At 40.7% G+C, this 27,736-nt stretch overlaps 1 protein-coding gene across 1 annotated transcript in view; it reads right to left on the minus strand.

Moving 5' to 3' along the window:
* The window catches only part of pkp4 (plakophilin 4), a 72,194-nt gene that overhangs the window by 13,440 nt on the left and 31,018 nt on the right, over window positions 1-27,736 (minus strand). Inside the window, exons 3-12 of the mRNA XM_051071713.1 lie at window positions 26,512-26,624; window positions 21,001-21,035; window positions 16,911-17,042; window positions 16,253-16,446; window positions 15,449-15,659; window positions 15,073-15,414; window positions 6,536-6,706; window positions 3,824-4,034; window positions 2,765-2,897; window positions 968-1,181 (exon numbers count right to left, since the gene is read on the minus strand). Coding sequence (XP_050927670.1) covers window positions 968-1,181; window positions 2,765-2,897; window positions 3,824-4,034; window positions 6,536-6,706; window positions 15,073-15,414; window positions 15,449-15,659; window positions 16,253-16,446; window positions 16,911-17,042; window positions 21,001-21,035; window positions 26,512-26,624 — 1,756 coding nt within the window. The remainder of the gene's footprint in view (window positions 1-967; window positions 1,182-2,764; window positions 2,898-3,823; window positions 4,035-6,535; window positions 6,707-15,072; window positions 15,415-15,448; window positions 15,660-16,252; window positions 16,447-16,910; window positions 17,043-21,000; window positions 21,036-26,511; window positions 26,625-27,736) is intronic.

Below are 27,736 nucleotides of genomic sequence, written 5' to 3' on the forward strand. Positions count from 1 at the left end.
CAGAGAATGAGCTACATCTCTCTGCAGCCTAAGTAATAAAAGAATATGAATCCTGTGGAAAGGTGGTTTCGTCTCTTTGCATACATCATACATTCAGTAGTGACAGCAGCAGAGGCAACTTAAGGAAAAGTCTTCGTGACTCAGTTCCTGCAAATTTCACGATCTTAGGATAGGTCACAATAAGCAGCAAGTTTAATTGTAGAGTGTCTTAATTTACACCTAATCTCTGAGTAGAGTAATATTGTATGTTGAGCCAAAATAAGCAAGAGGAGACAACCATAAGCTATATTCAGATACCACCAAAGTCATGAGCAACCTAACCCACACAGTTCTGTGACCATCTTTGCTGAAACACAGGCGGGTTTGTCAAATAAATAATTCATCATCTTTTGCACAAGCTGTGTAACAACCCTGTCCTGCTGTAAGCTCATGATGAATATCCTAAGGACCTGATGTGGTAATGGGCCCCTGAAAAAAGTCAACAGCAAGATAATAGTGCTAAAATGACTGGTCAATATATAATGACTGAATGTCAAGTGGATCCTTTGGATTTATAGTTGTCATACTGAGCAACAACTGATTCAGTGTCATCTGCTTATGAACCAAATTAAAATATGAAGAATATAAATGACTGATTGTTGATTACTCCATCCAATAATTTTGTTAATTGATCACTTGTTTAATTTATTTATTATGTCAAGATTTTGAATATTCTCCGGTTCCAGGTGTGTAAATGTGAGAATTTGATTCCTTTTTCTGTTTTATCTGAGTATACATTGAATATCTAATACTAATAATATTCCAAAATAAAAATAATCATTAGTTGCAACCATTGATGAAAGGAAATGTAATTTTTCTGTTGCTCTTTCTGCATCAGATGAAGGACCATTGTACAGTGTCATTATTATGTGGAAAAATCTCACGCACACAGTCTTTGTGGGGTGGGGGAACTCTGACGCTGACTTACCTGTGACGAGCTCCCGCACCTCCGCATCTACAGTCTTTCTCAGCAGGCGGAGCAGAGCTGGGATGCCTCCTGCGTTCCTCACAGCGATCTTATTGTCATCCATTGCTTTGCCATAAACAAGATTCCTCAGAGCTCCACACGAGTTTCTCTGGACCTCAAGGACCTTGTGGTCTAGTAGGTCCACCAGGTGTTTAATTCCCCCCAGTCGACACACCTTTAGAGAGGGTGAATGAGATCACACGCAATTATCAGACAGGAAATGATTCTGACTAGTGGTCAGAGTTTTTCAGCTTCTATATTGTGATGAGCAACATCATGCATTTATTCATGTGACAAAAGAATCTGCACGCAGGGAATTTATTCATACCAGACACAAATTATTTGGAAAAGTAATGCTAATCTATGACTGCAGAAGATTAAATTTACATCTCCTTCTGGAACAAAGAATGAAGCCTATCAAAATAAGCCTCCTGCTTTTCTTTGTCTACTGTGAATCATTTTGTGATATGTTGTTATTTGGCATCTGAGAATAAAAATACATTCTTCATATCTGATGTTTATTCCTCTGTCTGTGTCCTCCTATCAAAACACCACTTGTTTCACCAAAAATGCATAATGTTGAGAAACAGGACAAGCTTGACCTTCAATGTTAGAGGGGAAAAAAAGGTGGAAAGATGGATTCCTCTATGACTAAGCAGTGTGAGTGTGTCTGTGTCTATGTGTGTGAATCTGCAGTAGATCTACAAAGCATTGTGAAGCCCCTGCTTAGTGGCTGTGTCCAGCTCTTTTTTTTCCCCTCATTGTTCCCAATCTCGCGTTGACATCTCTGGAAGCAGAACAGATTCTCTGCTTATCTGTGAAACTGAGTGAGTCTGCAAGTGAATGGTCAGAACTGAAGACTGGGGTCAGATGCTCAGCTGCATGCTGACTGGAAGCTATACTTGTGAGGCTGCACAGTGATGCTTTCAGTCTAGCATGCTAATGTTTGCTAAACACAAACTACAGCAGAGGATGATCTCAATGTTATTAATTTTGCATATATCTGGTCATAAATCAAAAAGTACTGAATTTTTACAAATTAGAATCCATCCTGAGGGGGACATGATTACTGTGCAAAATCATTATCTTAGCCTGTCCAACAGATGTTTGGATCACGGTGGTGGCCTGATTGACTGACATAACTATCTCTAGAGCATAGTTAAAAATGAGTTTTAAAGGGAAATTAACTTTTTTTTAAACATTTTATTTTTATAGGTCTGGTCATTAGTTCTTTTGGTTATGATGACACTGACTCACCAAAGTTACTGCTGAGGTCTTGGAATTGGGGTTCTATAACACTAAAAATAGGCTCCATAATGCAACAAGCAAGAGTGAGATTAGCCAGAAGATTTGGCAGATCGGCTACAACTTTAGTTGGGGGATAAAATCAACCTTGAGCTGTAATGTTATTAATAATATCTCATTGCACAGGAAAACTGAACACATACAGCTACAGTAAGTATAGAAAGTCAAGGTTTAACTGAAACACTGGCATTTAGACTGTGATGGATCTTTACAATGGACAGTTTTAGTTAACCTGTTTTATCTTCAAAATAAATATGACGTCCTTTGGGGTTGAATGCAACAGAACAAATGGCTGGAGCTTCCAAAATAAAACCCAAGCTGTAATAAGCTGCAACTTCCCTTTAACTCACACCGGTAAATACACAAAAAGATGCATAATGTGTCATAATTATTTGAGTAAAGCCGTTCTACTACGACACAGCATGGGATCAGAACAATGGCAACAATACCTACCTCAGCCTTGATTCGATTATCGCCAAAGCACAGGTGCTGTAAATAGGCGGCTGCATTGGCCTGTACTGAGGGAAAGTGGTGCTGCAGCATGTGAATCACCTCTGTTAGCTCTGGGTCTCGCCATGCAAACTCCCTAGAAACAAAGGTGGGGCACAAAGGTATCAGCGTGACGACAGAGGCAAAAATAAAGTTGTCACCTTAAAAACTCTGGGCACAGTTTCCTTCAAAATGAAGACGTCAGCACCTGAGGGCAAACTGATAAGTCAAGGAAATTACATTCACATCTGGTTCTGTATAACAATCCACTTTGGTCACACTTGGATAACTGATTTTCTGTATGCAGTACACTAAAGAAAAAAGTGAGGAAAGCATCTTTTCTTGGCAAAATTAAAAACTCTGTTGTACGACTACTATGTCTTTGTTCTATCTTCTGTCTTCGGCAGGAGCTATATACATGTATCCAAAACCAGGTGACAAAAGGTTTTACTGGTGTTGGAGTGTCTCGTTGAGTATGAATTATGTGCTGTAAGTCCTGAGGCTGGTCAAACACTTGAAAACACACTGGAAGGTTTTCCTGAACAGAAATCCTGTTTACAAATATTCTGGGGGATATTTTACTCTGATGCACTTCCTGAACAGACCTGAGTCATGGCAGTTTCCCTGGTGTACTCACTTCAAGTGGTTACACTACAGGGTAAAACAAGGCTCCCAATGTACACAGTCAGGGGTTTACCACAGGGGTCAACCTATTCTGTACGCTTACGCACGTCTGTACAACAAGAGCAGACACAGCACTTGAGTGCATGTGAGAATCTACTGTTAAATAGCCATGGCACAGTAAAGCCAGTTTAATGACTAGAGCAGCATGTGACTACCCAGGGGGCTCACTGTTTGAATAGTAAGTGGACACCGATGTTGACCTAGCAGAACAGGGATGCCTTGTAAGTGTAAGTAGCCCCTTTGCATGGTTGGTTTGTGCTACACTACACAGGTTTAGCCTCACACTACATCTAGTAGTTTAGAAACACAACATTACACTAAAGAGTGAGAAGTGTTTACCTGGGATCCTTTTGAATGCTGTCTATGGAAGGCGAGCGGGTGGCACCATCATCCATGACAACAGCCTGCCGAACATAGTTTGGATCAGAGGGCCGGTACTGTGCAGAGCGATATGGATCAGCATAGGTGGCTGCTGTGTTAAGAGCATAGTTGTTTCTTTGGTAGGTCATGGCACTGCGCTGGCTGGATGTCCGCTGGAGACTTCCCACACCTGATGACCAAAAATAAAAATAAAAATAAAAAATACTAGAACTCAGAGACAGAGTTAATAACACGCATGCGAGCCGAACAAGTGGAGATTAGCAGCCTTCAGAACTTTTCAGCTTAACTCTAAGCTTTGCACACCGGTAGCGTACAACTTTAAAACAAGCTGAAAATACAAACATGCGGCTGTTCTTACAGACTCAGCAAATTCTCAAATCTGGAACCAATAAATGATGAGGGTAAAACACAGCTCCCATGGCTCCACAAAGCAGAAGTCTTCTTCTTCAAAGGCCTGTTTGCTTGTTGTTTTGTTTTTACAAGATTGTGTTTAGCCAGAGGGATCCTGTTGGTTTTCAAAGAGGACAGGAGGACTCAAACTGCTCGATTATCCATAAATCCTTTTCTCACCGCCTTCTTGCTCCTTTGCGCCACTGTATTCTTAGGCTAACTTTGCCAAACACAGCACAGAGACAATGGCAAATCATGACCGCATCCAAAAACAGTCAGAGATACACTAGTAGAGTGGAAGCATCACAAACACAAACATGCCGAGAAGTCATTCCTCCAGACAAGGTCCAATATTCAGCCTGACAGGATCTCGCTTCAGTCATCTTTCTTTTTTTCCATCCTGCTCCAAGTGATATTATGACCTAGTTTTTTAACACAATGGGTCACAAACACAGAGCTGCATAAACAAGCTGGTTGGATTCAGCCCTCCTTCTCACCAGAGCCACGTGATGTGTGGCAGCGTGACTGCTGCGCTGGTCAGATCTCTATCAGCTATCCAACAGGATTGGGCATGTGCATGCTCAAACTCCCTCCTACCAGGAACCAAGACGTCAACTTGTGGTGCTGCGCCAAAAACACAATTTCTCACATCAGTGCACTTCTATGTTGGGCAGCAGCGCTATCCTGCAATATGGTTATCTCCCAAAATGTAACCCTACAGAGCCAAAGGCACTACAAGACAAATTATAAACAAGACAGTGCAGCTTTGCAGTTTTACCAGAACTATTTGGATCCCATTCCTCCTTCTCAACCCAGAATCAAAACATTAAAGTCTTGCTCCCACCTGCACAAAATGTACAGTGCAAGCTTCTTAAAAAGTCAAGGACCACATGGAAAGCTGGAAAGTGGGGAAAATGGCCCATTGAAACTTCATTTCACAACATAACAAAGAATACTCTGGCATCAAACTGAATTTTTCTAATGAGCCAGCTTGTACAAAGCCTCCATACTGAACACCCCCTCCAGCTCCGCCCTACTTGCCTTTTCTCAATATAGCTGGCATAAACACATTATAGTGCCTTGTCTGTGGGGCTTCTCCACAGCATCAATAGCATTTATTAGTGAACTTATCAGTCTAAGCAGATCTCTACTGTGCCAAGGAGAAGGCTGAATGGAGTGTGTGTGTGTGTGTGTGTGTGTGTGTGTGTGTGTGTGTGTGTGTGTGTGTGTGTGTCTCGCTGCAAACTAAGCATGTGTATCTGAGTCAGGAGGGATGATGAGAGGAGAATGCCAACATCAGGAGAGCTGGAAGAGAGCAGGCTGTGGATGTGGGTAACCAAGCTGTCCCCTGGCCCCTTCATCCTTCTTCTCATTCTCAGCGTGACACACGGGTAATGGACTCCTTTGTGGCAGGATGACATATCAGTACCTGCCTATTAACTCATGTCTCACCCTTTCTGTCTGACAGTGGAGGGAGGAAAGGAAGGGAGGCAGGGAAGGAGAAGGTGACAGAGAGACAGAAAAGTAGAAAGCAAGAGAGAAAAGTAATAACGATTTGATATACATAACGCTTAAATGTGCTAAATGGTGTACCCTGAGAAAGACAGTACACCAGAGTCAAGGGCCCCAAATTAAATGTAAGACTTTGAAATATTTGAAGACAAAGGGAATATCTGTACAAGATAACAAAAAGAAAGTGCTCTTGATGCAAAGATGTGTCTGCTTGAAATAAAAAATGTTATGAGTAAAAAATTGCTTTGAAAAGTGCTTATCTTGACCTGGATGACTCCACTGCATGAAGATTTAGAGACAGCACGAGCAATAAAGAGAGAAAATGGAGGTAAATAAGAAAACTGAATGGAGTGTCAGGTAGGTTTGGAAATAATTTGGAGTCTGATCTGTCACACACTCAAAACAAAACACTGTGTTGTTTGTTCACTATAGCAGCAATTCCCCACTTTCTTGTGCTGTGGACCATTTTTATATTGACAGCACTGATGGAGAACAGCCAACAGGGGGAGAAGAATAATCATAATATCACAACATCACCATATTTTGTTTATCATATGATATCTCCCCTACCTCCTCTGGATAAAAGTCCATAGTCCATAGACTCACAGAACAATAGCTGGAGTTTTGCCTTATTTCTTTTCTGGTTCTGATATATCTTATGTCTTTGATATTATACTGACATGTCCTTTATATGTGGTTTATCACTGTCTTTACATGAGTCTTTTACCTTGCTTTGGGGGTTTATCAGATAAATAGCATGGGACCAACCTGACGTGCTCCTGTAGAGGGTGCCGTGCTGGGTGTGGCTGGGGCTACGGTACAACGGGCCCTGGAAAGTTCGATCCTCGTAGATTGGTGCAATGTGGCGGTCTGGGGACATGGCTGACCTCAAATCCTGGCCCAGCTGGCTGTGTTGACTGGCATAGGAGCTCCGCATTCCTGTAGATGTAGGAGAGAAGTTAGTGAATGAGTAGTTAGTCGTAGAATGGTCCAGTGACTACACAGACAGCCTCATAACAGAGGTGTCAGTGGTTTGAGTCCTGTAAGAGCAAACACTGTCAATCAACTCTCAGCTTATTAGAGTAATTCTCTTCGGATAGCAGTATCATTCATAACATTGCAGTGCCCTTAATATTATATCAATTTTTCACAGAATTCTGTGATTTAAAATATTTTTTCCCCACTTTCTAAGCAGTCACTGATTTCCATTTATTCCACTAGGTTGTGAAAATCTATTTTAAGAGACTTCATACTTGCTTGAGTTAAGTAATCAATCATATTAAACAACATGTCCTTTTTAATTGTTGTCAAAGTTTATGTCATTGTTGCATAGTAATGCAGTTCACCAATTTGCCAAGTCTGCACTGCATTACCATGCAATACAATAATGCAACCCTGACAAAAATAAAAGCAGACGTGATGTTCTTTGTGACCTTTCTCAAGCATGTTTCTAGGTTTGTGTCATATTGGATGGAAATGAATGGCAAACCAGCACACAGCATGGAAGGCAGGAAGAACTTAATAAAAAAATAATAACAATGATATGCTTGGAGAAACTGTGTGATTTATCACGTATATTGTGGAGCTGACACTTTGTATGTGTGCATTACACTGAGCTTTTTTCCCCCATGCCATTACTGAAAATAAATTCCATCAACTCTGGTTGCGCAGTCATTAAAGTGAAGTGAAATGGTTTTACAGATGGTCAGGGATTACAAGAATATTTCACTCAAGTAAATGTAGGATTACACGTGTAAAAACAGTGTAATCCTACATTTGAACAAATTTGAACAGTCAGTTCAAATTTTCTCTGACTAATCAAATACCTTGCAAAATTTAAAAAGTGAATTACAAAATTTATTGAGTCATCAAGGAAAACTATAAACTAGAATATTTTAGCCATGAATTTTGCAGCGTAAGTGTAGCATAGTACAAGATGTGACATTAAAAAATATATTATTTAAGTATTAGTATTACTGATTTTTAAATATACTAAAAAAAATAAAAACTCCAAAAAACTTTGTCACAGTAATGAGAGTAAATGTGATTTGTTTTCTTCCACCCCTGCATATAGTAGCACTGATGCACATGGAGCAAAATTTTAACCCACCAGTGCAGACACACCAGCTCAGTCATGTGTTCCTAAAAGCATGTTTGGCCGTGACTGTGTGAATGTCCTGCGTGCTACACCCTCCTTGTGAAGCCCATTGCTGACAAGATGAAGAGGCAATTGGTCTACACTTTTCCCAGATGAAGAGTGGAGCTAGCAGAGACAAGGACTGCAGTGCATAGAGCATTTCAGATAGGTAGAAAACAGGGAAAAATCAACAACACAAGAAAGCATTAAGAAAAAAATGGATAAGAAAATGGCCCCGTTATTTAGATTACTGCTGTGCAGGAGATGGATAATGGATTGCAAAGTTTCTATCAAACTAATTAAGGGCTAATGCTTGAAAAGGGACTACAATTATGACATGATTCAGCTAATCATTCCCTTGATTAAATTATAGTCGTGGTTAAATATGTACCTTTTCATTAAAAGGTACAATAATGGTCATGTTTTTATTGTAAGGTTATAAGGATGGCATAAATGGGCTTTAGACTACACTCTAATTTAAAGCTCAACAAAAACTGAACACACATGACTGAAATGAAAAGATCAGTATAAAGAGTTTTCACATTACTTTAATCTTCATTTTTGTCAAACAAAACCAAACGTTTTAAGTGATCTGCATGCCTATGTTTGTGTTAAGCCTCACATCAGTGAAGCTCACTAAACTGTGAATCCCAGTGGACTAGCATACAGTTGGCAACTAACTGCTCATTGCACATTTCACGTGCCTCCAAACGTCACTTGGGTCCTCTCCAACTGCACAAACTCAGGCGCAGACTGCTGCTACCATGCAGAACCAGCTAAATGAGGGATTCTTGTCACAGACTGAGACGGAGGAAATGAATAAATAAGCATGTTTGCCTCCTTTGGGAGCAGAGGGCCTTTAGGGGCACAGCAAGTGAAGATTTTAGATGTAGACAGTGAGCCAGACCGAGGCTGACCTTTGAAGCACCACGTTTTCAGTGGTTTAAAAACCAGGTTCTGGGCGGGCATCGGGCAGCTGGTCAAAGGTTCTACAAACTTCTAGCTACATAATGAATGTACATTAATGAACATTAATGGTTAATGATTATTCAAACTAGGTTGCAGTTCAGATTATGCACTGGTTGAGACTAGCTGACTGACATGGCAAGACCAAATCTTTCTGACAGAATACCACACCTAAGGGTGTGTTGGAACTGAATGTTTTACTTCACCACTATCTAGTAGCGGAGTGATAATCAGGAGGTTTGAGAGAAATCTCAGTGGCTCTACCATTCTGGCCAGATCACTTAGGGTTAACTCTGCTGCAGACTGAGCTGGTAGAGCCTTCTCCTCATACAAATAGATACACACCCTTTGGTAAGGGAATAACAGTGGGTATCCTGCTCAGGTTTGGCTGTGTTGCATTCAATTCAAAGTCTGTTTAGCCATCACATTATATTAAAAAAAAAATAAGAGAAGGCACTGCAGATATCCTTGAAAAGTAAACAAGGCTGTGGAGACCAGTTAATAACATGACCAAGCTTTTTTCTGAATGTTTTTGTGTTGATTTTGAACTGTAAATAATCCCAGACACCCTGCACCATGTAGACTGGGCCACTCTACCTTGTTTAATTCTCAGGCTGAACATCAATTCCACTCCACACCTGCTAACAGGTTGTTTATCCATTATTTAGGAATTGCATGGTGGAAAAATAATATTTAATTTTTATTATTGTTAATTATCCATACAAAATAAATTCTGTTTAAATGCCATTTAATAAAAGCAATAAGCCACTTAATGTAATGCTTTTAGAGCAGCTTAGAGGGTTTAGGCGCTCCAGGGTGAATGTCTCTTAGCTTTTAGTGTGCTCTCCGGTGGCTTTTTGCTAAATAAACCATTGTAGCTGCAACATATACTGTAGATTCACAATATCAGACTTGGTAATGGATTCAATCAAACACCTAAGTATGGACTACAAATAAACAAGCGCTCAAAAATAGAAGACATGTTGTCGTGCAGGGTAGGGAGTAAAACAAAGTAAAGCTAAATAATGCTGCTGCTGCTGTGTGCTGTAGTGGCACACTCAATAGCCCAGGAAGCCTTTCATTCTGTAGCGGTGCACACAATAGCCACTAGCTGCAGCTTGGCAGGAAATAAGCTCAGCTTCTCTTGTTTAAAGGTTTGAAGGGGGCGAGCATATGAAGAGAGAGGAGGTAGCGAGAAGACATACGGAAAGGCGGGAGCGAGCGAGAAGAAAGCTGGAAAGAATATAATGAGGGGGAGGGAAAGAAAGGATGAAAATGAAAAGAGGGTTAATGAGGCCGTCTACGACCACCAGAGACTTCTCATCCCATGTAAAGCCCAGCCACACGAACGGAGGCTTTTTGGCACAGCTGTGACCGAGTGAGATGGACAGAATCTCCCAGACACAGGAGCCTTCATTCATATCTCTCCCTCTCAGCAGCCTGACTCCTGAAAGTAGCAACATTCAAACAACCTTAGAGGAGACTAATCCGTCTGCCGTCTTTATTCAGCTCCCCTGATAGAAGGGCTGCAGTCACTTCTAAAAGCATCTGCAAATTGTCAGGGAGAAATAACATACTGCTGTCTATTGAGGATGAATGGCCCACATTCCTGGTGCGTTATAGTCATTTAATTCTCCCCCTCAGCCCTCTCACCGTGGCTTTAACAGATTATACTTGGCAGAGGCTAGATGAAGGGCGGTGGCGGCTTGGTGCGTGCTTGCTCTGGAGAAACAAACACTTAAATGGATGCAGCTGACGGCATTCCTCAACAAAAATAATTTTCAAAAACCTTCTCCAAACAAACAGGAGAACTGGCATGATAACCAGAAAATTGTTACACATAGGGAAGCGACTAGCTATAAAAATAGAGTTAAAAGTACCATAGTGGCTCGGCTGTCAGGTTGAGAACCCATAAATGCAGATATGCAATTTCCCCTTGCTTTTCCTTCGTCCCACTTTGCTCTGAAATGGACACTAAGCGTAATGAGCATATTATTAGGGACAATTCGTCTTCATTTTCCATTTTTCCAGCAGCTGAGGGAAGGCATGACTTCCTGCCAGTGTCAGTGCAGGGAGGGGTGCAAGGTGGGTGGTAGGGAACAAAAAGGAGGGAAGAGAAAATGAGGAGGGCATGAAGAGGAGTAGGAAGGGAACACAGGAAAGGGACAGAATTCTGTTGAAAAAATGGAAGAAAACAACTAATTGTGTGAGAGAGCAAGAAAGAGGTGAGGCAGAACATCTTCTGATACATACTGACAGAAATCCACCAACAGTTACAATATCAAGGCAAGGCTTTCGGACGGCATTTGCCAAATGCTTGCAACTGAGCCTGATCATGTGATCATCCCATTTCCTTCTACTATGGCTCATCAAACACTTGTGACAAATTATTGTGTTAGGGGTGAAGCTACAGTGAAGTGTATGTAAGAGAAATGGTGACAGTGAGAAGGGGGAGTAGAGTGAGACAGAGAGACAGAAACAAGGGGAAAGGTGGGAGAAAATGGCGAGGGAAAGAAGAACATGGGGGAGAGAGGAGAACTAGGCTGGTGTCTCAGTCTACTTAGAGGACAGGAACTGAAAACCCATTTGTGTCTGCTGGAGACATCATCAGTCATAGCAGCAGCAGTGTGTGTGTGCGTGTGTGTGTGTGTGTGTGTGTGTGTGGTAGTAGTACTCTTCAAAATAACAAAATAAGACAAAATAAAATTATTATTATTATTATTATTATTCTCCTGCACAGCAGTATTCTATTATTATTATTATTAGTCAATTATTCAATCAGGGTGCAGTAACAGTGTGTAGTATGTCGGCACTATCAATGTAGAAAAACTCCAAAACGAATTGCACTTAGTCTTAACCACCAACTTTCAAGATCCCAAAAACATATGTGAAAACAAGCGACTGTTAAGAGCAACGTCTAGAAATTCTGGCAAAGAGAGGTCACAAAACTCTTGTGATTTAAACATAGTTCAGATGACCTATGCCAGTGACGACTGGAAACATAATAAACCTCAGTCAGTCAGCTATAATAGCACTAGCATGAGACCGCAGTTGAGAATAGCTCAAAACAGAAGCAGGGTCATTTTTCTGCTTTATATGTTATGGTCAAATAATTTCATTTTCATCTTCAACCCTTTATTTATAAGCTATAAGAAAGGTAAATCTAGATGCATTTTCTGATGTGCAATGGTCAATACACTGTATGTGCAGTGGCTTCAGAAAGCATTCAACACCTTCACTTTTTGCACTCTTTATATATTAATTTCAAATGGATAAAATTGGCATTGTTACTGTCGATCTATACTCAATAATACATAATGACAAAGTGAAAACATGTTTTTAGTCATTTTTGTAGCTCAGACCCTTAATTCACTTCTTTGCGGAAGTCCCACTGGCAGCAATTACAGCTTGCCAGTGTCTTGTTGGATAAGTCTCCACAAGCTTTACACACTGGGATTTGTGCAGTTTATCCGATTCTTCCAGGCAGATCTTCTCAAGCTTCACCAGAGTGGATGGGAAGTGTCTGTAAACTGCTATGATCAGGTCTCTCCACAGATGTTCTACAGCATCTATGTCTGGACTTAGCCTGGGCTGCTCATGGACAGTCAGAGACTTGTCCTAAAGCCACTCCAGCGTTGTCTTGGCTGTTATGCTTTGGATCATTGTCATTCTGAAAGGGTGAACCATTGTCCCAGTCTCAGATCTTACGTACTCTGGAGCAGGTTTACTTCAGGGACCTCTCTGTATTTGGCTGCATTCATCCTTCTCTCAATTCTGACCAGTCTGCCTGTCTTTACTGCTGATAAGGCCCTCCATAACATGACGTTGTTGCCACCATGCTTCACTGTAGAGATGGTACTATCCAGGTGATGAGCCTGGTGTTCACCAGACATATCGCTTGGAGTTCTATCCAAAGAGTTCAATTTTTGTCTCACCAGACCAGAGAGTCTTTTTCCTCATTCTCTCAGAGACCTTTGAAAGCTGCCTGGCAAACTCCAAACAGGCTATCACATGCCTTTCACTCAAGGCAGGTTGTCCCAATCTCTGCTTGAGTTACCATCGGGAAGTTTATCAATTTAAAATTCTCTGTAAAAAAAAATCTGTAACACAATAAAATGTGTAAAAAGTGAAGGGGTCTGAATGCTCCCTAAAGCCACAGTGACTTAACTGTGTATCATCTGAGATGTTAAAGAGTATTGTTTTCATTGCCTGGCGGGAACAAAAAAGTTGGCGCTAAGTCATTGATTCTGAAATAAATGATTGCTTTGAATATTAGCACACCTTCTGATTTATACATAAAAATCATCCTGAAAGATGAATTTGCTGAACTATAAATTTAGTGAAAAAAACGTATTGTGATAAATTTCTGCCCAAATTGCCCAGCCTTTTGCACATAGTGAAACCACAGTGCAGGATGTGACCTTAAATACTGTTAACACTACAAGAAACACAGGTACATTTAATGGTTAAAAAAAGGCAACTGGGTGGAAAAGATTATCTGACCGAGAACAAATAAAAAACACACATGCTCATGCAGCACCTACACGCAAATACAATGAACTGAGGATGATGGGACATGGATATAACACATCAAAAATGTTCACCTTGAACGTCATCATCAACCAGGGCATCTGAGGTTATTCCAAGGTAGCATGGATTCAAGCAGAAAACAGTCCATTAACCTTGTAATGGTAATACAGTGATTTGCTATAGTGAAGTGCTTCTACCTTTTGGAGGAAAACAAAAATGCTCTTTGACTTTGCAGTGAAACCCTGATTTCACCAGTTTGAAATAACTCTCAATTATTTCTTCCAGCTTAGAAACATTCATATATTACTGAAATGTGTGGAAAAAGTCTGATTTTTATCATCTTTGTGCTACATAATATCTGTGCCTTGCATTATCAATCAAAGCTACATTCTTCTTATCTACAGGAGATTTCTTAAAAAGTGAGAGCTGAGAATGAATGCGCACAGACTGGCCTCTTCCTGTAACTGTGGGGAAAAACACACTCACACATTCTTGCACACTCTCTCTCTCTCTCTCTCTCTCTCTCTCTCACAAACAGACAGATACACAAACACACACACACACGCACACAGTTGTAAAGCCACCTAATTTTTTCCTTCATGAGTGCTCATGATATAACCTTGATAACGCAGTCATTAAAATAATGGCTTTGGAGGGAATTCCATTATCTGTTGTGGAAATGTTTTCTTCTACCATCTTTTTATTTCTCTACACAGATACACATCCCTGTGTATATTGTTAAATTGCTTATCATCAATCTAACCTGCAAACTAAAATGGCCTCTGAATAAGCACCACATTTACTTCAATTATCAATCAATATTGTTGATAAACTTGCTTAAAATAAAGAGAAACATAACAGCAGCCAAAAAATCCACTGTTGCTGACTTTCACTGATAAAGCTTTTAACCTTTCTGCAGTATCTGGAAAGTGTACCTGAGGGTGTGTCAGTAGACCCATAACATGAATAGGGGATGTGGCTGCAGGTGCAACAAATTAAAACTTTCAAATGTAAAACTCTGAACTTGAGCCTAACTGTGCACTGGCCAACAAAGTATCAGAGCTGATTGAAAATGACATTGTCAGTATAAGTAGTGTCCCAGTGCCACATATTATCTAAATGAGCTGCTTTATCAGAACTACCAGATTCAGTTTCTTAGTCTATTCTTGACAGCAAAACTAACTGTGATTAGCAGTCTATTATACTCTTCCAGCTAATATTTGTCTTCTTGCAGGAACTATGTTTTGACTACCCTCCAGCACAGCCACTGACCTCACAGTCACCGTTTCCTGTCAGATTCAGTATGCTGTGCAGAGAGCCAACAAAACATGTATCACTGTCCAAATATTTACAGCCTGCAGTGCAAATTCTTTACTCAAGAGATTCCGAAAAAAATATGAAAAGTAATTACATGACAGCCTACAAAACTTAATTGCTCAAGGTTTACATGCTAAGAAAGGGAAACACAAAACACCAATTTTTACTTTTCATTCTATTTTCCATGTGTTATCATTTTTGAAATGAATGTACATGGTCATGGTTTTGAGTCCATATGAGAGAAGTTTGGCCTTGACTGATATAAGAGTCTAAGTGAATTTGAGCAGGCTGCTGAGCTGACTCTAAATAGTGTGTGTGTGTGTGTGTGTGTGTGTGTGTGTATGCGTGCGAGCACCTGTGAGGCTGTCAGGTCGTGTCATCCTTTCATAAATGTCGTAACTCTGGGGTCCATAGGGGTCGGTGTTGTGGAGCACTGAGCGGGGCAGAGTGGAGCTGTAGTGTTGGGGCACGGCGGTCATACTAGCTCTAACTGGAGATGAGTGAGTAGGCTGCTTAGTTAGTGGAGGGTTAATGTTGTCCACCATTGTCAGAGGTGATCCCATGCGACCCGATGATGACCCTGCAGACGCCTGATAGGGCGAAGTGGTACGGCTAGCGCTGCCCGACCGTGAGTTCGTGGAGCCCATGCGTCGCAGTGCAGCAGGGGGAGTTTTTCTGGGTCGTGTAGGGTGAGCTGCTGCCACCGGCACCGCCACCGGTGGTACTGGTGCGCTGGGCAGAGGGCAAGGTTGTAGAGAAGATGCTGGAGAGGGGTTTGGGTTCAGTTACAATGGGGGAGCCATAGGCACTGCCAGCTGAGGTACGCAGGGAGCCGCGGGAGGGGGAGATGCTGCTGGCATAGGCTGGCGAGTGAGAGCGAGAAGGCACTGAGCTTACCCTCCGCATTGCACGGCCAGGCACTGTTGTTGTCACAGCTGGAACCTGCAAGTGAGGAAAAAAACAACATGGCTTCATGCATTTGTTCCATTGGTCCTTAAGGAGCTATAAAAATCATTAAGAATCATGTTGAGCTCTGCCTTGAACTGACCTGAGTAATGATAATGACATGCTAAATAACACAGCATTAAACAAACCAATTCATTAAAAGGCATGACTTTACTCTAGGCCATATTTATCCCCCCCACCCCCACCCATAGTGTTACATGGTGCCATTTGGTTTCTCTGTGGTCTCTGTGTACAATGCTGTATGAAGCATGATTATGTTGTTGTGTTCAGTGCACTGTGTACCTTCTGTGCCTTTAAGCTTTACATTGCTACCTTCCCTGCTTCACCTTTTGTTGTCCTTAATTATAACACTGTGAGGTATGTTTAATTTTAACATGTTTTTCCCCCATTTTGATGTTTGACGTGAACATTAACTGAAGCTCCTGACCTGTACCTGCATGATTTGCATGATTGGTTAATTGGATAACTGCATGAATAAACAGATGTACAGGTGCTCCTAATAAAGTAAGCAAGTATATGTATAGTGCCTCAAGACAGCAATATGTTTTATTTGGAGTTGCTGACAGTACCTGGGCTGAGGCCTGGCCCTCGGCCTTTGCATTCCTCATCAGGGTGCCAGAGCCGGCGCCAGGGAAAGAGTGCTGCATCCTCAGCTCAGCCTTGCCCAGGTTCTGGCTGCTGAGATAGCCGCTGCTGGCATCCTGGTAGCCACTGTCCGAGTATGAGTTCATCTGAGTTGAGCTACGTGAGTTCCCTGCAGACCCTGAGAAAGAGTGACAGAAAAAGGCAGAAAAAAATGAGACAGAGAGAGAGAGCGAGAGAGAATAGCGAAGGGTTAGAGGTACAGGAGACAGACACATCATAAATGGTTTCATAATAGACATGACCTTTACCTAGATGGCTTTACTACTGACAAATAGCACTGCAGGAGGATAACTCTTCTACCACCCTATGATTCAGTGTACCATAGTATGTTATTCAACCTTTCAGCAGCTGTGATGAGGCATCAGTTGGAATCAGTGACACTCAAAATATCAAGTATCAGTTTGGAAAAGACAAAAGTACAAGACAAAAACAGGCTCTAAGAATATCCAAAGATAAGAAACAGTTTGGAGTCTGGGAATTGCCATATACATGTTGTGAGATAGTTCTGAAGCAAGAAAACAAAGAGGAGAAAAGTTTGAGGAAAAAAGCAGTGCAGAAGACGGAGAGAAGGCAATAACAGACCCTCACTTTCATGGAGGGAGGACTGCTCCGGGGAGTACAGAGACACCTGCTCTGACTCAGTCCTGATGCGGTAGCTGGGCGACTGGGAGCTGTCAGTCACCCGAGACTTGGTGTCCCCTGAGGCGGAGGCATCTGGGAAGACACAGCAGAGAAGGGGAGTCAGACAAAGAGGAAGAGCTTTGAGTCTGAAACAATTACAGAGTTTTGGCTTTGGGATTGAAAGATTATAACAGTCATTAAAGCAGTCAACAGTTTTTAGAGTTGAGAGGAAACAATAACAGCCAATAATTTCTGCAACATTAGTTTCACGCTTGTGTACAGTTGAAGTCAATCAATTTTACTGGCATACTAATTTTGTAAAGCAAAATTGGGTAGCATGTCACTTCAAGTATGCATATAACCGTGCTCCAAATAGTTTAACTGCTCTAACATTTCCCTACATCCCCCCTTTCTTCATGCTTGGAAACAACCAGTGTGGCAAACAGGAACTAGAATTAGCCCTCTAATGTCCCTGTGCACAATGTTTCCCCATAATCACAATCTAGTTAAGCGTGACTACTGTCAATGGGCTACTCTGCAATCACTAGAACAATAGGCTGCAAGCAGAGGGGAACAGGGAGGCAAACACTGGCAGCCAGGGTCTGTCAAATCCTGCTCAGTCAGCTGGCGTGTGACTTTTAGTTGAATTCCATGAAGAAGCCGCCTTGCTGCCCAAGCTGACCTGTTGAATAAATCTGTTGACACATTTAGGTCTAGTGTGTTTGACAACCTGGCATCATGCACCTCCACCTCTGGGCATCTAAGCTTATTTATCCATTTACAAATATGATTGACCTAAGCCAGATTCACGGGGATCTTTAGTCAAATTGTCAGAGTACACATTTAGCATGGCCTGGTGAGAGATGATTACATTTCAATAAAGCTGCTATTTTTAATTTAATAAATAGGTATGTTTAAAGTAACAACCATAAGAATTTAAGTTTCTGTTGCAGTTTCTAATTAGTCTTGCTTTCTCGCTCGCCCACTCACTGTTTCTTGTGTGCTGTACTTCTTCTCTTTCTCTTCTTTGTGTTTAGCTGAATACCAATTCCATTTTACAGTTACAGAGCAAAATAGCAGTAGATTAATGTGCTAGGTAAAGGTGAGACATTCAGAATGGGAGTTCACGAGAAAGATCACATTTGAAATAATTAAAATTTCATGTGGGCAATAACAAGGGACGTTTTTAAGTATTTACAGTAAAACAAGAAGAAGGTTCTATTAACGCAAAAAGCATGTTCAAATGTTCCTTAAATGTAAGTAATGACACAACTGAGCAAGTCTTTTGTCTCCTTCCATCCTGGCAGTGACTCTGTGTCTGGCACACAGTGTGTAGTTTCAGACCACAGGGTTTTTATACTGAGCCTTGACCCTATTTGATAAATGAGATGCCAAAAAGCCAGAACAGAGGAGGAAGAGGAAGAGAGGGAGACAGCAAGCAGAGAGAGACACAGAGCCCTTTTTCACAAACTGAAGATCAAACATTACTGGCTTCAAATATCCACGTATGACAGGGGCTTTTAGGCATTCATGTTTAATTTCCTGATTGTAACAACTCTATGTGGATCGTTTTGACACACAACATGACCACTCTGGGTAGAGTTTATTTTTTCTTCAAGACACTAAAAGAGAAAAGAGCTGTCAATCCTCACACAGGTTGCCTTGGTGATGAATTTTGAAATTTGTTTTGCAGTTAAATGTTTATCTCTACCACTTGGTAACCCAACTAGGAGCTGTCTAAACACCCTGTGGTCCCCTAATGCATTTTCTCATCTATTAATAATGTATTGGATCAAACTATAGAATACTGCTGCCCAGTTTACATAGTCCTACAGCACACATTAAGACTTTTATTCCTACTTCCCTCAATTTATTTCATCTGTGTTTTACTGGATTTTAAAAGCACTTTTAAAGTTTGTGTCTCCAGTTAACTGATGTGTTGGAAAATGATGAAGACACTGGATTTTAAAACATACGTCTATAAAGTAACTCTAGTGTAACTCTCACACTATGATATCATATAAGGGAGAGTAGCCATGGTAGGTAAAGTTTAACAATAATAAATATGAAGTCTAAGGTTAATTTTGACACTGGCAAGGTTGAAAATACATATTTGTAAGTACAAAAACACTGATGACAAATTGCATTGTGTTGTGAGAAGGATCTGAGTTTCACTTCACAGTGTGGTAAAATTTTCAGTTCAGATATTAGGCAGTGATAGCACACTTTTTCTATGAATTTCTACTATTAATGTCTTTAAAAAACTTTTCTAAGCTTAATTTACATGAAACTATAAGTATATATTCAGTAAGTAATTCAACCCACAAATACCTCTTTTAACATGCTAATGAGTTAGAGGACTGTGGTCTTGTACATCATCTGGGGTATTACAAAAATGTTGCTGGGCCCTGGGGAGTCGACAGTGGGTTTCATTAAAATGACAAAGGGTCCTTTTTGAACATGACACTGACATGTTGAGCTGCCAAAATATCGACAGGATACAGTACTTGTCTGAAATAGAATAAGCAGCTTAACAAAAAGAGACAGTGGAGAGGAACAGAAACAGAGAAAGCTTTCATTTTTGGGAGGTTTGTCCTCTATTCTCAGTGGACATGAGGTGTGACTGCATTGACATTTCCTGGGGCTAAAAGGCTTGTTTCCACAGTAACACTTCTGTCCCAAACTATCAGACAGAGGAGACATACGGTGGCTCATGAGGCCAATAAGCCTCTCAGACAAAAACCCAGCCCATTATGCGCCGTGCCACACATTTAGACTTTAATTCATTTAGATTGGAAAAAGTACATTACCACATCTGACTATCATTTATCATCTACAGTACAATGAGAAATCAATGCAAAGCAAAACAGCGATTGTGATTAGTCCCCGGCTCTGTTCCAACACTAATGAAATGCATTCAGCAAGTAAATGGGGAACGGGCAGCAAATGAGAAAACTGTGTAGTATTAATATTCCCAGTGCATATGTACGACTAAACACCCCCCCCCATGGGCTCTTCTGATGGGACTGACAATAAAAGATTAATGGCCATTGAAGAATTTTGCTAAGTTCCACTATGTAATTAATAAGCCATGAAATACATTAGTAAATTTAATTCATTATCTGTTCCCTCCTAGAGATCCTTCAAGGATGTAGGCTAAACAAACAGAGACTAAAGAGGTCTGTGAGAAATCCTACAGCTCCTTGTCTGATGGTGGTGTGTGTGAGTGGGCAGAAATAGCTTAGATAAATATTAAAACAAGAATACGCCCTAGGCTGTCCATTACTGTAAGCATGGTTGAAAAGGCTCATGTTAGCAATGATTACTGCGAAAATGTAATACATGCCAGTACTGCACTACACATACACACAGAAACACACACTTAACCAAGCCCGTACAGAGAGACAGACACACAAAGTTCTCTCTGCGAATATTAAATGAGAATTGAAAAGCACTTAGCAAAACAGTTTTGCCTTACTGATGTTACATATGTGAGTATTTTATCGCTGTGATACTGAGCAGGATTGTCTAGTCCATTAAAAATCAATCAGTGGCTTGTAAAGTAAAACAGGGATATGCAAGCAGATGGGTATGTATGGCTGCCAGCAGTTATTGACCACTGAATAGAGGTCTTAATAAGTCCAAAAGGGAATAACCAGGGTCAATCAGAAAACAGAGAGTAACAAATTAACAAATACTTTGTGAATGTAAGCTGGGTTCATACACAGGGCAAAGAGCCTCAGGTTGCTTAAAATCTGTGGAGAGCTAACCTAAATAAGGCTATGCAGTTTAGTATTGAAAGGTGTCCGCAGTCTGACAGAGAAAGTAGGTGGCCTTGTGACCCATTATGCCTACAACTCTATGGAAATAGCAGTAATTTGTTGTTCCATATTAATTATTTGAGACATGCTGCAGACTGTGGATTGTTATTTCAGGTCTAGGTACAGGGTATGGTGGGTGGAATGTTTGCCTGAATACCCCTACCAATAAGCGATGATAGAGACACCAAATATGATTTGAATGCATCTATATGTGCTAAAAATGTAAATACCTGTAGTTCTCCAAGGCAGGGACCTCTCAGATGAGCTGTGTGGGGAAAAACAGGAGATGAAAAAGTGAATACATGTACGACAAACCAGAAACACCACAGTGAATGACAAGAGTTAAATCATTTGAATGAGACACCGTTAAGGCCTCATATACTCTTTTCCTGGGCCTTTCACAATAGGGTCAGAGATAGCAATCGCCTTGTATGAGATAAAACAGCCAGAAGTTCAGAGTATACCGCCCGGAGTGGAGATTTAATGTTTACAACTCAGATGTAAAGTCCATTTCTGTCATCTGTGTTTATCAAGACCTAAAGGTGCCTTTGCTGACAGATAGTGTTTTGTTTGAGGACCCAACACCACTGACCAAACAGCTATAAATGTGGGACTGGGGGCTGTTTTTCACCTGCAGCTTTAATAAACATGCTAATTTGAAATGTGCAAAAGGCCAGAGGATGGAATACAATCTGACAGGAGCTGATGGTGAGCACAGACAAGTGTGGCAAGCTCCTAAAGTAAATCAGAAGTGATCATACAGTATATTCAAACACACACACACACACACAGTCAGTGTCTTGACATTCCTGACATAATCCTGACATGAATGCGAGTGTACACTCCAGCAAAGAGAGAACCTGAGAGAGACTCAGTCTCTAGAGAATAATGCAGGATAATAATGGTCCAGTCAAAGAGCAATCACAGTTCACAGTAGTCAGCCACAACACTGAGGATACTAGGCAGCAACAACTGAGAGGATCTAGTGATAGTGTGTAGTGATTGATGATAGGCGATCCTGGATCAGTAGATCAAGGATCAGACTTAATGTCACGTTCAGCACAGGAAGGCGTCAGACCACCAAGTAGACAAATTCAAAAGGATCCAAGTGATTGTTAGAATCTGCATATTGACAGCAGCTTATAATGTCATACTGCACTCTTGATCTCATTTGGAAAATGCTGTATCCATAATCACTATGAAACGTGCTACTTAATTACAGTAGGGACATTATAACCTCTTAACTCCTAAGTATAAATCCAGCTTTAGGGCTTGGCCGAGCCTTCACAATAAAGATGTTACACAAATTTTTGCAATTAAGATGCTGACGTATATAAAAGGCAAGTATGGAAGCAGGGAGAAAATTATAGCCCATGCTGTAGCACATTTTCTGCTCTTTCTCTCTCCACTTTGTTACATGATTAAAAGCTTTCTCTCCAAGTACCACTTTGCATGTAGTCGGGATGCATTTTCATACATTCAGGGTTTCTTGCTAGTCTCTTTTAACTCAAACTTTCCCAAGTCCAAGTTAAAATCATTTTTAGAGAAAATATAGAATAAAAAACAAAACCAAACACACTGAATTGTCTGTTCACTTCATCATCAGTGCTAATCAAATATGATCAAGAGAATGCTGCAAATCTTTCTGCGAGAACTCCCACTCTAATCTTCTTAAATTTTATCTTATCTTATCTCTATAAATACAACTTAAACTTTAACCTAAACTGAAACTGATGATTATATAATTCAAGTAAATATGCCTTTAAAGCTTACCAAACCTGAAGTGTAACTGAAAAGGGCGCTTAGTATTCCCTTTTTTGAAAATTCTAGCAATCTTGCAGGAAATCATAGTACTGATTATAGCTAGAACAAACGTGTGAGCCATCACATATAAACATCTTAACCTCCTACCTCAAGCCACCTAATAATTTCAAATTATGAAAGAATCTATGAAAATACTCTCTGACCAAAGGGAAAGCAATTCACCTTTCAGAGCCATTTTTACAAGACTGGTTATTACGACCGTCAGAGGCCAAGCAGAAGACCTTAGAGCTGTGTTCCCACTCTTCTCTTTACTTGCTGGTCATTACTATCAAGCACCAAATGTTGCTTCTGCTGCTATTTTTTCCATCTAAGGTGACACTCAATGAGCTTTAAGAAGCACAGCTCTCAGAATTTTAATGAGTATGCAGGCAATTAAAAAGAGGAAGCTGAGCGAGTTGTGCTCCACTGAACCATGCAGATGAAGTAGAAGAATGGATACTATAATGATGATGTGCCATGCATGTTGCATGCTGACTGCCTGGCTGGGTAGAGGCTTTGTAAAGTGATTGTAAAACCACAGATGCTGATAAACAACAGGTCTGACCATGACAGGATACTTTATTTCCCATCAACCCCTTTGGCTAGTATTAGACTGGCTAGGTGGGAGGTTGCATCTTTTAAGAGTTTTGCCACAGGTCAAGTTTGATGACCAGACTCTATATGCTTGCAGAAATGAAGGGGGTGGTCAACTTTGGAGGTGTCATGAAATGTAATGACTCCCATCAGAACCCTTAAGTGTGCTGTCACCTCTGCTGTCATCCTGCTGAGCTATTGAGCCAAGCAGTGTGACCTCAATGGTTAAAGCTAATCTCCATTCAAACACAAATGTCCAGAGACAGCAATTTCATTTGTATTTCTCTGGCTTTAAAAAAGGTGTGAAAATGGTGTTACATGTTTTCTTTATAGGATCTGTAGGAGGTGGTGGCTACTGACCCCACACCGGGAGGAGTGGATGCGTTTGAATTTGACAGATGTGATTTTATCTTTTGGCAGTAACCTGATCTGGAAAACATCATGGACATGAGAAACTTGGGTGAGTCTTGGGATGGGACGACAGTAAACCTGTATAACAAAGGCAGATTTCTGCTGGAGACCTTTCAGCCAACCAATGTGCCTGAAAGGTTTTTCAAGTGTGGCCATTTGCATGTCAAAGACCCATGACACAAAAAGGACCTGGTGAAAGTGAAGCAAGGTGAAAGGGAGATACTTATTTTTATGGCTGTTTGGGGTTTTATCCAATATTATTAAGTCCAAACTCAAATTTTAACTGAAAAGTTGATAACATTAATATTTTGTTGCGATTAAAAATAGGAAGATAAATCAGGCTGCACAGCTTAACAGTAGGTTATTTAATTAATCTGAAGGAGGGAAAAAAATGTGAAAGAGAGCCTGAAAACCCTGGTCTACAAATTAACAATCATCTTTATTTCTAGTTCCTGATACTGATATTACTTACAACTACTGCCTGCTTACTGTGTTAATAAACACTATACAGTTGTTGTAGCCTTAAGGTTTTTGATTCACTAATCACCTCTGAACAACAAAGTGCATTCAGATAATTCCTAGGCCAATAGAAAGCAGGGAGTTTTTTCAGGCAAGGAACTTTGGCTCAAGGATAAAATTCAGGCAAATTCAAAAGTTCTTAACTCCTTCTAAAGTAATTTCAGTTGAAAAGGTTTATGTTTCAACTCTGCTACCATTAATCATTTCAATATTAATCCTGGACATATTTTTAAGGAATCATCTAAACCTGAGGGATTGCAACAGACATTGCAATCAAAACAGTTGGATATTAGAGTTCATATTAGAGGCAGTCATTAGAATGAGTAAATAAATCATGCTTGGTTCTCTAGCTTTATTTCTAAAATTAATGTTGAGGTGGCACATTTTTGTCAAATGTTTGTCACGACTGACTGAGTGAATACAGAACAACCACAGGAGAGCAAGTATGTTGCTTTTATCTGCAAAGATGATCACAGTGTGGCTGGATACTCTACTACCAAAATAAATACAAAATGCCACAAAACAGTACTTCTTAAGAGGAAATGAAAGTAAATTGACTGGCTATGTATATTTTCAGAGAGCTGTTGTCCTGACCTTTTTCACAGCACTTGAATCTGCTCTATACCTGCACCTGTGTAAAAAGGGAGGAAGGGGAAATGGACACTCCTGTGCCTGAGTACTACAATCTGCTGGTAGTAGGTGAGTGCACTTTGCAGGTATGCAGGCTCAAGTGCAAGAATACATCATGTAAGGCCATATGGCTTATTATCAAAAAGGCAGCAAAAAACCCACAAAGGGCCCTTACAGCCCCTTTTGAGACTAAATGTCATGTTTCCAGATATATCACAGTTGCATCAAAATCCATTTGAGAGGAACCTAGAATTAGGATGTGGATCAGATGTCCATTTGTGAACAGTTCACAAATAACACTGGCATTCCCTGCAAATTTTCTTAAACAAAGTTCAAGTCTGTATATATGTAAAGTCCATGAGATTTTGAGGTTTCATAGAGATGCGGGGGGTAGTACCACTGGGCTGACATTACTGCCAAATCCTGGGCATATAAAACAGCTCTATATAAAGACTTTGGACAGTTAGGCACTTTTTAAGTTTGTGGATGAATTTAAAATATTGCTTGGAGGAAGTGCGAAAGAGGAATCAACTAAACTGAGCTGATTAGATGAACTATGTTCTCAACTCAACCCCTTACTGTAGATTGTGTGTCATCAAACTTCCAGTATGTCGCCAAAGTAACACCTTATACAGCACTGTTGTCTCTCATATGAAAAAGCACTCCATCTCAATAATTATCCAGTATGAAAGGGATAATGGAGGAGAAAAAAAAAGAATGTAAAAGATTTAAATGGCGGTTTATTATATAACTGCCAAGGACAATGTTTACAGAGACATCCCAGTCACATATTCATTGCAAATACAACATTGTGCATGTTTGAAATGCATGAATGAATGTTAGAAAACATGCATAAACATGCATAATTTTTCAAACCATCTTATTATGACCTAGTAAGACTTTACACAGAAATGCAGATATATAAATCAAGATCTTGTCTATGTCAGATTTTTTTGTCCATAGTACTTTTCTCCTACTGTTAATGTCAAAATTAGAACCATCAAAGCACTAGTAAACATATGCGCATAATTGAGTATTGAGTATGAGTATAATTGATACTGGACAAATACCAGTATTGATTTTCAAAGCTTGGGTGCATGTCTACATCATTTGTATCATTGATAAATGACATTGAAGCAAACCACCAAACCATGTGATAATACAAGATTGGTGTCAAACCCTCCTCACAGCAGGCCTGTGAAGCCCATTGGGATATTGTACGTGTTATTGAGCTTTACGAATGAACCTGACATGTCTGAGCCACAACGGACAGGACAGAATGTGTGGTCACTGAAGTGTGATGATCAGGCAGCCTGGTGTCTTAGCTGATGAAGTGGGAATGAGTTCCCAGAACAAACTCAGAAGCTCTCTCACACTGACAGCAGCACTTCACTGAGCAAACAACAGTCCACTATCATGCACATCCACAAAAACATTCACATGCTGTCACTAATAAACATAGACTTAGACGTATATTGCCTACAAAGTCAGTTGTATATATTTTCATGTCAGCTTAACTTAAAAGTGACTTGAGTGAATTTACCAAGACATATTCTGCACATTTCAATTGCCCACTGATGTGACGGTGTTTCTGATTTGCTTAGGTAACACTGATGCAATTCTGTCTATTTCAAAATAATAAGACAGATTTAAGCACACAGGGTCGCTCCATCACTATGCCATAAGGTTACACTATGGAATATGGCCACTGCTGTGAAGGATGGAAAAGCCATGTGTTGGATTGTGGCTACATGTCTGTGTGTGTGTGTGCATCCTCTCATTACCTGCTGCTACCAGCGCCTGGCGACTCGGCCCCAAGTCTGCATCTTTCCAGCTGATTGGCCACAATCTGCCTCTCCACTTCCAGCTCCCTGGTCAGCCGCTCAAACTGGAGCTCCTGTGCATAAACAACAAAATACATTCTCATCAGAGAGAGCTTTATGGACTTCTATTGACAGATACGACAAATGTGAAGTCGGTATGAGGGAGGCAGGTTGACAGTTTGACAGCTTGCTTCAACAGTGTTGTGCTTCATCATGGCATGTAGGTTAATGATAACAGAAAATAGAAGCTTAAAGCACTGCAAACACGCCAATTCCAAAAAGAAATGTTTGCCCACAAGTAGCTTAAAAATAGAGACCATGTACATCCTCATGCACAAACTTAGGTGTAGACACACACACAGGCTATATGGTACTGCCATTTTTCCAGCCCACACAGAGAGATAAGCACCACTTCAGTGGGTGATATTTAGCCTTGGTGGCACTGTTCCTATGGGAGTCGAGTAGAAATCAGCATTTGACTAATTATCTAGTCTGAGCGAGGCCATTACTTGCACAGCTCTCTAGCTCCAAGCACTGCATCATGACACTCATAAGACACGCTAAGGGTCTTTTGTACACAGAAAAATGATGGCACAAATACACACTGATTTGCATATCCTAGAAATACCTTTTTACTCACCCACACTACTACTTTGGCAGTATAAAGACTATCTGCATTCAGGCACCAATAGTTATGTTTGTCTTGCAAAAAGGCCTCACTCACCATAACTCTACTCACAGACTGTAGGATCCTTGCCTTGCTATTCTTAGTTGTCCCATGTAATGTCCATTTCCATGGTCAATTACATTCACAACCAGCTGCATACACACAGAGACACAGACACATACACACACAGACCAGCTTCCTTTGTGACCTGAAGTTTAGTCACCCTACTGCACTAAGACCAGCCTACTTTTCACACTTACTCCCCCAATGTTCCCTCAGGGTGCACTGAAATCTCCCTCTATGCTACAGACATGCTCTACTCACCCCTCCCCCCTCCAACTGCTTTATACCCTCCACTGCTCCCCTCTCCTCTACCTCAGTTGTAGATATGTGAAGCTTGACTGCAGTGAGGGGGAGCATGCAGAAGGGAAAACTGCTAAGTCCTGTTTTCCTTAATGTAACATTTTTTTTATGTGGCAGGGATACCCGTGCACTGCCATGAGCAATCCTGATAACATC

This window comes from Lates calcarifer, linkage group LG1, assembly GCF_001640805.2.
Source record: "Lates calcarifer isolate ASB-BC8 linkage group LG1, TLL_Latcal_v3, whole genome shotgun sequence".
Taxonomy (NCBI): Eukaryota; Metazoa; Chordata; class Actinopteri; family Centropomidae; genus Lates; species Lates calcarifer.